General features: G+C 36.2%; 3 protein-coding genes across 5 annotated transcripts in view; all 3 read left to right on the top strand.

Annotated features, from left to right (window-relative positions):
• The first annotated feature begins 342 nt into the window (after positions 1-342).
• LOC120775141 lies at positions 343-3546 on the top strand. Its single transcript, XM_040105171.1, has 4 exons — positions 343-894; positions 2523-2689; positions 2751-2935; positions 3195-3546. The coding sequence occupies exons 1-4, from the start codon at positions 449-451 to the stop codon at positions 3510-3512; spliced, it is 1116 nt and encodes a 371-aa protein (XP_039961105.1). The 5' UTR covers positions 343-448; the 3' UTR covers positions 3513-3546.
• Positions 3547-4829: 1283 nt separating this feature from the next.
• LOC120775438 lies at positions 4830-6323 on the top strand. Its single transcript, XM_040105624.1, has 4 exons — positions 4830-5408; positions 5476-5630; positions 5693-5877; positions 5942-6323. The coding sequence occupies exons 1-4, from the start codon at positions 4918-4920 to the stop codon at positions 6308-6310; spliced, it is 1200 nt and encodes a 399-aa protein (XP_039961558.1). The 5' UTR covers positions 4830-4917; the 3' UTR covers positions 6311-6323.
• A 3421-nt stretch (positions 6324-9744) lies between these two features.
• LOC120774506 (CUE domain-containing protein C354.10) overlaps positions 9745-11306 on the top strand; it is a 43764-nt gene continuing 42202 nt past the window's right edge. For 2 of the 3 annotated variants that reach the window (XM_040104186.1, XM_040104188.1), the window contains exon 1: positions 9745-10044. The gene's annotated coding sequence lies outside the window, so the exon portion shown is untranslated. The remainder of the gene's footprint in view (positions 10045-11306) is intronic. The other variant, XM_040104187.1, reaches the window with a different exon arrangement.

Raw genomic sequence — 11306 nt, 5'->3', positions numbered from 1 at the left:
GGAAGTAGATGAAGTGGAAACATTGAGGACTTTCTGTGCCATTGTCCAGTTTTTCGAACCTAGCTCCGACCAAACTTTTGGTAACCGTAACCAAAAAGGTAAAATTTTTCAGAAGATATGCAGTTTTGGAACCTTTTGTGAAGTGTTTCGACCTTCAAATAATATATTTCTCATAAGCATTTCTGGCGACGTACTAATTTGTGTATCAATTTAGCCAGTCTCAAGTCATAATTATAATAATTAAACACTTTAATTACTCAATCAAAACAACCATTGATTTTTCCGTAAATGAGCTCTACACAAAATTCTGAAAGCAATGCCAGTAAATTTTTCATATTTGCCCATTTCACAACACATTTTGGAAGTCGGATTTTTATTATTTTTATTTGTTATTTTATAACTAACTTTGGAGTTTCCTTTCGGACACATTCCTCCGCGCGGCCAAATTATGAATAATAAAAATCCAGATCCAAAAAATTTTCTAATATGTTCAAAACCAATTCCGGAAAAGCGAATTGAATCTAAGAAAGAAATCAAAAACGAAATTGCTCACGATGTAAATAACGATAAGATCAAAGTATTTGCGATTTATGAGGTAATCATGCGACTGATACAAAGTATTGAATTGTCACTGTTCGCGGCGGATGAGAAGTCGCCGATGCACATTGCGGCCCAAATGCCACACAATGCCTTCGTGTGGACCAAGGAGGCCTGGCAGGAGCGTGTGCACTATGGGCTTTTTTGGATGAAAGTCATTGCGAAGGCTGCAAATAGAGGTTGGGTGGAGGAGCGGAAGTTGCAAGTGGACTTGAGGCAACTAAATGATTTTGCGCTTTCAATATTATTGTCGTACATCGAAAAGGAGCAGCAACAAGAAGCTTGCAAAAACCTTCGGTATGTACGTGTACACATATATTATATGTATATGTATATGGTATATGGAATTGAAATTTTTGTGTAAAAAAGATATAGAGATCCGCTGGAGGTTAAAGGTCGTGATCTTATAGACACAACTGAAGTGCTTTCATATTATTAGAGAAGCTTTTAATAATAGAAATCCAGATTGTGAACTTCGTTCCTTTCAATTAATTAAAGATGTTACACACACACCATAAATTTTGACCGGCCGCTTTAGCTTGAACTCTGCCTTGAAGTCTGTAAAAAGTTAAAACTGACTCTTTCTTTATTTTTTACTCTTAATTCATATATGTGTTGCCGAAGTTCACTCCGAACCAGTTCTTTCCCATTAAAAGTCTGCTTGGAATAAGAAATAGTTAAAGTGCTCTGAGTTTGGCAGCTTCATGACATCCTTTAACCATCTGGAACATGGATTAAAATTGAGAATTTTTCCCTGGTATATATTCACATTTTGAATTCCGGATCTCGAGATATCAATTACCTAGTTATTTCATAGATCAGTTTCTAAGTTTTTTAGACCTTCATAAAAATTATAAGCTCCAACTTATTATTATCTGCAGATATAGTACTTGACTTCTCCAAGATCTGTAGCATTTTCTTTGTCATAATCCACAAGTTTGGTTAGATTGGACATGAAAAGTTTTGGCTGGTAGGTAAGTAGTAGTTCCTCCACCAGGGGCTCAATTAGCTCTGAATGCATTATTTGTTACACTATGGTGGGACTTTTTAATCTAATATTGCTATTCTGTTTCATCGCTGTGCTCAAACCATGTGGCGCTATCATTGAAACTAAAATCCATTTTGAGGTTCCCTACTTTTTAAAGAAAAAACACAAATACTTTAAATATAGTGGCGAATTTTTATTACGTTTCCAAAGAACATCTTTTGTCGGTTAGTTTTTGAAAATTATCTCTTTCAAATGTTGGCCGCGGTTGCGTCTCAGATGGTCTATCCTTTGAACCCAATTTTCGGTGACTCGTTCGAGCATTTCGACTGGTAACTGGCGAATGACACGTGTGAAGTTCTGCTCCAGGGCCTGATTCGAAGCGGGATTGCCGCATAGACTTTAGACTTTACATATCCCCACAGAAAAGAGTCCAACGGTGTGATATCACACGATCTTGGTGGTCAATCAAATTTACTTCCTACTAACTTGCAACTGCGGCAAATATTGTTGTGCGGACATAGTTTTAGCGCATACAGGCCGAAAACTTAGTGACCCGTTGTAGTAGCTGTAAGTCTGTATATACTATTTCTGAAACTAAATAGTAGGTTGATGGAGTTCTTTCTGCCATATTTGGGCAATAGCAAGCTGCAAGATAACAGAGCAGACCTGTTATCTTGCAGCTTGCTATTGAGCACCCTCTGATCTAAACTATTGGTTCAAAATGTCTATAAAGCTCTCATTTCACCGTTCCACCACCAAGGATTTGTCTAAAAAAGCTTCTATCTTTGCTAAATTTATGATAAAATACATACAAATTCCCTGTAGAACAAATTTTTTCTTCAAAGCTCTGCCTTCTTGTTAAATTCTTTAAGGGAATATCTTACAGTAAATACTTTTAACTTATACATATAGTATGTGTGTACATTTGAATTTTCAGATCGGTTGAAGAGTACAACGAATTGCACGAATCATTAAGCAATGAGTTGATTGCCAATACTAAGCAATGGAATAAACTTAAAGAAGATAAGAGGTCTTTCGACAAATGCACTGCCACTATAAAGACACTTGAACAACAATTCTTGAGTCTAAATATGCAGGCTGTTTGTGAGTATAGTTTAAAGAAAAAACCTGGAAAAAAATAATTTTAAAAATTTCTATTAAACAGTAAGGCAAAAGGTCAAAGAAAGGTACATAAGACGCCACAATAAAGTGTCGGAGGAGCAAGCTGAACTTGAGGCTGATATTCGTATAAAAGAGCTCATGAAAAAAATTGACTATTACAAGGAGCGCATTGAGAATGATGCATTCATAGCGGTCTACAAAAGCGATGTTTATCACAATACTATAGAGGTGAGTTGTTTTAGAGACTTTTGTTTCGGTTTTATTTGAGTGCTAGTGTCTTCTAAAAAGATCGTTTACAATAACAGAGAGCATGTGGGCAACCTATTAAAGTGTGTTAACCTCTTGCTACACTTTTTCAACTTCACTATGCTCGCTCTTTGAGTTAAGCCACCTGCTTGTTCGATTCGCCACTTCTCCCATTCTGGCGTATCACAATTAAAGACTACAAATACATCAAAATACAAATATTATTCTCTTATTTCTGCAGTTTTTGCGCGTCAAAATTGAGAATATTGAAAAGAAGTTTGTGACCAAAGAAATAGAAACAGAAGACACGCGGCAAATTCTACAGACCGACATTGCGAAATTGAAGACAAAGCTTGCATATCGCAAAGCAAAATTGCGTCTCTTCCGCACAGCAGTACAACAATTCAGGGAAGGTGATATCACCGATTTCACGGAGTTGAGAAACAGTGTCAAATCACTTGCGCTGTCGGATAAGTCATTTCTAGTCATGGATACATCACCGAGCATGAATCTGCCTCATAAAATTGAAAGATCTACTATGGCAATAAAAGCCAATTGAAAAGTGAAATTTAAAAAAATTTCAAAATAAATTTTAAAAATTAAAAAAAAAAATCAAAATAAATACTAAAAATTAAAAAAAAAAAATAAAAAAGAAAGGAAAATGTATTTAAAAAATTAAAAAATGTACAAAGTAAAATATATTAAAAAAAAAATTTGAAACATTGTTCAAAAACAGCAAAGCACATATACATACATATATTCATATTTATAAGATACATTTAATAATTATACTCCTAATATAATTCGCAATAAATTTCGAAATATATTTTTTAAACAACTTTTTTTATTCTAAAATTTTTACTAATATATTTTACAGGTCTTTCTTTTGTATGAGGACTAAAAATTTGCCATAATTGTCCGAAGAAATGTAATCGGTTAAGAATTATGGCATCAAAGGCCAATAACAAATACCACACTAAACCTTTGGACTTATTCTGCATGCCTCTTATGACTAGTCAGCATTTGACTTTGAATGAAGAATCTTGTCTGAACCTTCTCTGAGTCCTATTCCGTAACTTGATTCGAAGTAAAATTTACTCGAATTCGGATTTTATGTATTCAACATGTCGTTTTTCGTATTCCCAATCCTGTTTTCGAATAAAAAATTATAAAAAATTCATTAGTATTATAAGTTAGAAATAATTTGGAACAGAAGTTATCGAAGTCAATAACGCTTTCTGAGTTTAATGGCTTTTTTCAACATATTCTTAGCGCGGTCAACCACCCTTCTTAACATGGATGCTCTTAGGTGGGTTGAGGACTACCTTGAATACCGATCAATGACCTTTGGTGAGATCGTTGTCTCTTTTGTGAATCAAAAATTCTCCCTGAGGTCAAGGTCTCCTTTGATAAGCAAAATCGACAACATTTCCTAGATCCATTGGTCCTTTGCCAGGTTATCAACTTTATAGGGATCAAAAACGTTAAGCAAAGTTAACAACCCTTTTCATCTCATTCGTTTTGTTTACTTTAGTGAGGACAACAACTCTGAGCGATGTCAATGAGTCTTAAAACTTCCTTTCCTACGACAGTTGGTTCTGCGTTAATGAGCCTTAAGGCTTCCGTTCCTATGACAGTCGGGTCTACGTAATCGCTACAACAACAACAGCCTTAAGGATTATAACTTAGTGGTAAAACGGTAACCAAAATTTAGCCAATGAATACAAAAACAAAATTTTAATTTTTTTTCTCCAGTGTGGCACCACTGCAAGAAAATGCAAAGCAATATTTGGAATTCAGCATCAAATATGGAAATGAAACCTTGACATTAAAATTTAGAAAATTAAAAATTTTCCGATTTGAAAAGCCTTGACGAAGTAACGAATTTTTCCGCTTCTAACTTTTTTTTGACTTTTTCGTCTGCTTTTGGGGCACGATTTAATTTTTGAACTTTCGGCTAAATTATGCGCAGAACTTATTCTTTAGAATTAATTGCGAAAAATCCGATCACAAAACGTCTTTCGTTCCGATCGCTGCGTGATGTGCGCAGATTCAGAGCATCGGCCAGTACATTCAGCACAAGGAGTCTAAAGGTCGAACAACCCGTTCAATGTTTCAACTACAAAGTGAAGCTCAAAATACTGGCCGTGCACATGGCGATCAAGAAGCTAATGAACAGGATAATGTTCATAGAGGATTTGGAGCGTAACAAATTGGGCAAATTCATACATGTGCAATGTCCGGAACAGATCTTAAGTTGGAAGTACGAAGACTGGTTGGATACGGAGTCACACAGATTGCTGTGGTTCAAAGTCATCGACCGCCAGATGTCACCTAGGCAATTTACAATATGGATGAAGCTAAAGAACTATGCGGCTATACGGAATTGCCTCTACGATTTGGGCGATTGTTATGTGAACAAAAACCAGTTTATAATGCCAATGGATGTTATGGCGTAAAAAATCAATAATAATTTTAAAGTTTTTTAGATTTCATTAAGTTTTTTTGTTACTTAAATGTAGGTCTATTGCGAAATTTCATAACTTTGAGGCAGAAATTTCAAAACAAGTGCAACTGAATGAGGCAAAGTCTGACGGAGTGCGCCTCCAACTCATCGCGGTGGCTTTTATTAAAAGAACCATGGGCTCATTAACCAAAAAGCCGGAGGATCTCTTTTGTAAGCAATCTTCTGAATATTTTAGAAAGCGCTGACTTACTTCAAAAAATATTCGTGTGCAGTAATTTCCAATATAGAGAACAATTATGTGCTGCGTTTCCACAAAGTGAGGGAGGAGCAGGCCGAAATGCGCATACAAATGACCGAGAAGCGGCTAAAGAAGGAAATCCAGAAAGCCAAGAAACGTTTTTATGAAGAACAGTTTGCCACAACCTGCACCACGGACACTTACTTCAATCAGATAGAGGTGAAATGCAGGCTTTTATGCGTCTATATATACATATGTAAACATATTAGCATGTCTTCTACAGAATTTGCGCCAACGCATAGCGAAGTTAACGCTACATTATGACAGCGAATACTCGCGGTTAGATGGAAACATAAATTATTTGAAAACAGCTATTGAGAAACTCCAAACAAATCGCTCGTACTTGGTGGAACAGATCGCATGGTTTAAAGATAGCTTGCGCCTTTCCGATGAAGGCATAACTCCACCCAAACGAGCAAGTACGCCCAAACCCTTAAAAAACCTGCATTTCCACAAAGAACGGAAACTGACACTGCTGCGACCCCAGCGGAGTCTCATGTCCATAAATTCACAGACGAGAAGATCTCTGCGTCCTAGAACCAGGCCAAGAAGAGAGCCCTCATTCTTAATAGGTACAGAAAATCTAGAGTAAAATTGAAAGTATAAAAAAATCACAAAATTCATAAATTAAAAACAAAAAATTAACATAAAATTTAAACAGCACATAGTAAAAATGTGTGAAAAAAATTTATTAAGCTAAATATGCAAAAATTTAATGCGAGGCATTGTACCAATAATATGTGTATGTAATGCGAAATAAATGACTCCAATGTGGAACTACTTTCAGTCTCTTATTTAAAATATTTTGTTTAGTTTTTTTTTATTAAATTTAGCAAAAACTCTAGGATAAAACAAAAGTAGTCCCTAAGTTATGCTATTTGAATTCGCAATACTGTACAATTGCTGAGTAAGCCCATATTTAAGTATTTCAAATTGCATTCAGTGGCAACATTGTTATCATAGTCTCAAAAAGTTCTCACAATTATAAAAGCTTCGTAAGAAAAAGCTTTAAGCTTTTATTTCCAGTCAAATAAAAAAATTCGAGTTGTAATAACGAATCTGGGATCACCTACGTATACATATGTGTTAAGAGTATGTCAAATGAAATAAAGAACCTATGAAGATTTAAAAAGAATGGTATCTAATAACAACTGATCTGAACTGAGAGAGAAAGAGAGAGAGAGAAAAAGCAAATAGAAATAAGGGTGTACTCTTCGAGAAGTGCAATGTACGAGAAGGAATCTCGAATTATATCTTTTGTATTTGATAAGAAGCTTAAGGAGCTTAAAGACAGCGATTGCTGTAAATTACAAATGACAAATTTCCACCTCTGCTTCTTATAACGACTACAGGATACTTAAGAGAGTACTCTAAGCTTCTGGAAACGTAATATGAAAAATATAGTATACAAGGAAAGTCATCAGCGTGATATCTTCTTCTTTTTTTCTGGCGTAGACACCGCTTACGTCGTTATAACCGAGTTAACAACAGCGCGCCAGTCGTATCTTATTTGCTCATTTGGCGTCAATTCGATATATCACGTGTAATAAGGTCATTCTTCATCTGGTCTCTCCAACGGAGTAGAGATCTACTTCTTCCTCCACTTTCAACGGCGGGTACCGAATCGAAAACCTTCTAAGCTGGCCAAGCCAATGGCTCTGCTATTGTCTCTTGATTCGCAGCTCGAATTATTTTTTCCGGGAGTAGATTGAAGAAATCGCACGATAGGGGGTTGCCTTGTCTGAAACCTCGTTTGGTATCGAACGGCTCGGAGAGTGCTGTCGAAGCCGGCTTTAAAGTCGACGAAGAAGTCGTGTGTGTCGATATTCCTTTCAGGGGTATTTTCCAAGAAGTGGCACATGGTGAAAATCTTGTCGGTAGTAGATTTCTTAGGTCTAAAGCCACACTGCTAAGGTCCACTCAGTTTGGTGGCGGTGGGCGGTGGAGGTTTATCCTAATGTATTTTTCGCAGATTTTCCCTTTTTGTTGATTGGAGAGATCACACTTAGGTTTCAATCATCGGACATGCTTTCAACCGACCATATCTTGCAAATAAGCTGATGTATGCATCTTGTCAGTTCTTCGTCGCCGTATTTTAATAGCTCGGCCGGTAATCCATCGGCTCCTGCCGCTTTGTTGTTCTTCAGGCTGGTAATTGCTATCCAAGCAACTTCATAGCCGGACAATGGAATATCGATTGTGGAATCGGGTTCGCCATTTCCAAATGTTACACTTCCACTCTGTGTTCTTCAGTATGTTCTGACTATCAGCCACTAGATCTCGACTTTGGTCCCCACAAGGGTATGCTCCGGTCTTGAAACCTTCCGTTATTCGCCGTATCTTTTCTTGGAATTTCCCATCATTACCACTGTCGACCAGCTTCTCGAGCTCTTCATACTCACGGATTAGGACCCTTTCTTCTTTTGTCTGCATATGTGTCTTCTTCTTCTAACTTCAACTTTCAGTATTTATCCAACCCAGCTCGTGTTGTGGTCGATCGCAACATTGCGAGGTAGGCTGTCCGTTTCTCTCAGTGCTATATTACAGTCCACATCGTACCAGCTGTTGTTTTGACCTTTCCGAAAGTGCTCTCAGGGAGCAGCAATGCAGGTCGAATAGATATCGCGAACAGAAAATCGAAACTAAATTCTCTATGAGAGAGTTGCGGATCAGAACTATATTTGAGACAGTATTTATGGCTTGTACTCATCAATTATAACCATTTCGAGAAAATTGTCATTCAACCGATCTTGAACTTTTCTACCCACTATAGATGCTGATAACATGAGAAATAACAGAATGAGGAGTTTATTACATACTATAACTACTCTCTATATTTTCTCAATTTTCAGTAGTGAATTTGCTGAGACGTCTAAAACGAGTTGTAAGCACATTCTTTGACTTATTGGAATAGCTGGTATCACTAAAATAAACTTTACGGTCCCATTGTCCCCATATTGTAATATGCAGATATTGGGACCTTCTGATCTGATAGCCAAAAAACGGATTTTTTTGAAAAAAAAGCAACTATATCAATTGTTTGCTTATTTTAAGTATATTCTATATGTACGAGTTGGTTAAAAAAAGAACGGTAATTTTCGTTTTTTGATTAATGTTGCCGCCTTCAAAATAGTTCCGTTTCGATATTATGCACTTATGCCAGCTCTTCTTATAATCGTTGAAACACTTTGGATAGTCTTTAGAGTTTTCAGGATGCGCTTTTAATGCTTTTAATTAAGGTTCTCTCTATTTTTGAAAATAAGAAAAACTCACACTGAGCCTATGCTTGGCGAATATATGTAGTTTTTGGCCAAATACTCGAGAAATCTGAATAAAAAATTAGCGACTGATGAGCTAAGAGGTCTTTGGCGTATTTGAGGTATCTTGATTACGATTTTTTAGTTATAAAATGTTCCATCATTTACAGCTATTTTTGTAAAAGGTGGTGATTTCATCCCATCCCCTTGAAGACAACACTAAAACTCCTACTCCTTTTTCTATAATTTTTGGTTCTAGCAACCCAAAAGTTGCCTCTAACATTATAGTCGCAAAATAGCTGTAAGTTAGTATAATTCACGTCAATCAACGAATTGTGTGCTTTTAACAAACGAAAATCGCCGCCAAAATATAAAGTAAATCTTCTAGCCCATTATTTTCGCCAATCACTTCCAACTCACTTTCCCTTTAGGCCACACCTAATAAACTTATAAAAATTTCTAAACATCAAAAATTATTTTTTATTCAATCAACGCAAAAAAAAATTCATTTACTTCAAATCATTTTATTTAATTTCTGTTGCTTAGCAACCGTAACTACCAGTCACCCGCTCAGTAGCGCCACACTCTCACTCAAACGCCAATTGGAAAACGAAAACAAACTTTCCAGTGAGCGCCACAACGCTAACGAGCTCACGCACACTCGTCGCTCTTACCACTTTCCCAGCGTGTTACCACATTTTTAGTGCCGCTGCCGAGTGGCTGCTTCCCATGGCGATCAGAAGTTCAGTTGATTTTAGCTTTTCGTTGTGTTCGCAAGTGTTTTCGGTGTACGTCGCGTTCCCAACGACACCGTGAGTCTGCGTGCGCGTCACAAACATATTCACATACATACTACATATAAACAAAATAATTTTAATTAATTGATTTTTTATTGTTGCTGTGTGTTTTCTTTTTTTCAATCTTAACGCTCTTTAACATTTTCGAAGTTTTATGCGTTCGTGTGATTAGCGCTGGAGCCGCGATCGCCACGAATCAGAACGTGAGAGCGTTGCGTTGGCTGATTAGCATATTGCTTGGCTTCAGCAGGCGGAGACAATCGAACAGCGATGTACGTGAAAACATAAAATTTGTGAATTTCTTGTTGGTCTTGTTGGTTACCGTGTTGCAACTGTATATATGTGCGTGTGTCTGTGTGTAATAGTTGTTAATTGTGTGCGCTTAAAAGTGTGTTTGCTCACGCAAAGTCTGTAACGAAACAAAAAATATTTGAGTAAAAATAAATAATTGTACATTAAAGACGGAAAGAAAACAGCGAAATTAAGCATTAAGCAGCATTAACTGTGCACACGCGGAATACAATAACACGAAATATACATATATCTATAATTAAGCGCAAAGCAAATAGCATTACTTACCTTTGGTATTTGCTATTTTTTGTTGTTTTTTCTGTTTATCGCGGATTTGTTGGGATTTTATTTTGCTTGTTGTGTCTGCGCTGAGGTTTGTTGCCTTGTTGTTGTTATTGTTATTGTTTTGATCGATGCTATTTTTGCAAGTACATTGACACTTGGCGCGTTGGCTTTTATCACTTCCAAGCGCGTTGCACATACAAACGCACATAGAAACACCATACATGTATGTATATATAGATACATATGTGTATGTATACTTACATATGTATGTATATTATATATACATATGTATGTATGTATATGTACGATATGTATTTACATATGTATATCCTTACAACCTTTCGCCACGAAATTCTTTTGTTTACCTCTTGTTTGTGCTTTGTGGCGCTTGTCGCACCTCCAACGCAATGTAAAAAACTACAACAACAAAAATTATTAACCTCGCCTGCACCGAAGCTATAATACCCTTCACAGCTGCATTTTTTATAGCATTAAAAATATGAAAACATATTTATCCTGACTTTTCTTGGTAATTTTGTATGACAGCTATAAGCTATAGTGCACCGCTCCAAACAATTTATATGAAGATTTGCAGCTTTGTTTTGGAAAATACTTTTTACCAAATTTTCTGAAAATATCTTGTTAAATAAAAGAGTTGTCCATACAAAGACTTGATTTTGAGCGATCAGTTTGTATGGCAGCTATATGCTATAGTGATACGATCTGCATAATTCTAACGGAGCTTATAGTTCAGTAATGGAAAATAATCTATAGTAAATTTTGGGAAGATACCTCGTCAAATAAAAAAATTTTCCTTACAAGAACTTGTTTCCGTTCACTCAGTTTGTATGGCAGCTATATGCTATAGAGCACCGATCCAAAAAAAATTATACATAGATTTACAGAGTTGCTTTGGAAAATACATTGTGGCAAATTTTATGAAAATAACCTGAAAAAT

This window comes from Bactrocera tryoni, chromosome 4 (genome assembly GCF_016617805.1).
Source record: "Bactrocera tryoni isolate S06 chromosome 4, CSIRO_BtryS06_freeze2, whole genome shotgun sequence".
Taxonomy (NCBI): Eukaryota; Metazoa; Arthropoda; class Insecta; order Diptera; family Tephritidae; genus Bactrocera; species Bactrocera tryoni.
Note: the sequence above shows the minus strand (reverse complement) of the source record. Positions and strands in the feature narration are given on the sequence as shown.

What these genes read in the sequence shown, in the direction of transcription:
- LOC120775141 (XM_040105171.1), top strand. Translation starts at nt 449, where the DNA reads ATGAATAATAAAAATCCAGATCCAAAAAATTTTCTAATATGTTCAAAA. An exon ending in TCTAAATATGCAGGCTGTTT is followed by an intron (nt 2,690 to 2,750) that starts GTGAGTATAGTT and finishes TCTATTAAACAG; the next exon opens with TAAGGCAAAAGGTCAAAGAA. An exon ending in TTTATCACAATACTATAGAG is followed by an intron (nt 2,936 to 3,194) that starts GTGAGTTGTTTT and finishes TTATTTCTGCAG; the next exon opens with TTTTTGCGCGTCAAAATTGA.
- LOC120775438 (XM_040105624.1), top strand. Translation starts at nt 4,918, where the DNA reads ATGCGCAGAACTTATTCTTTAGAATTAATTGCGAAAAATCCGATCACA. An exon ending in AAAGCCGGAGGATCTCTTTT is followed by an intron (nt 5,631 to 5,692) that starts GTAAGCAATCTT and finishes ATTCGTGTGCAG; the next exon opens with TAATTTCCAATATAGAGAAC. An exon ending in CTTACTTCAATCAGATAGAG is followed by an intron (nt 5,878 to 5,941) that starts GTGAAATGCAGG and finishes TGTCTTCTACAG; the next exon opens with AATTTGCGCCAACGCATAGC.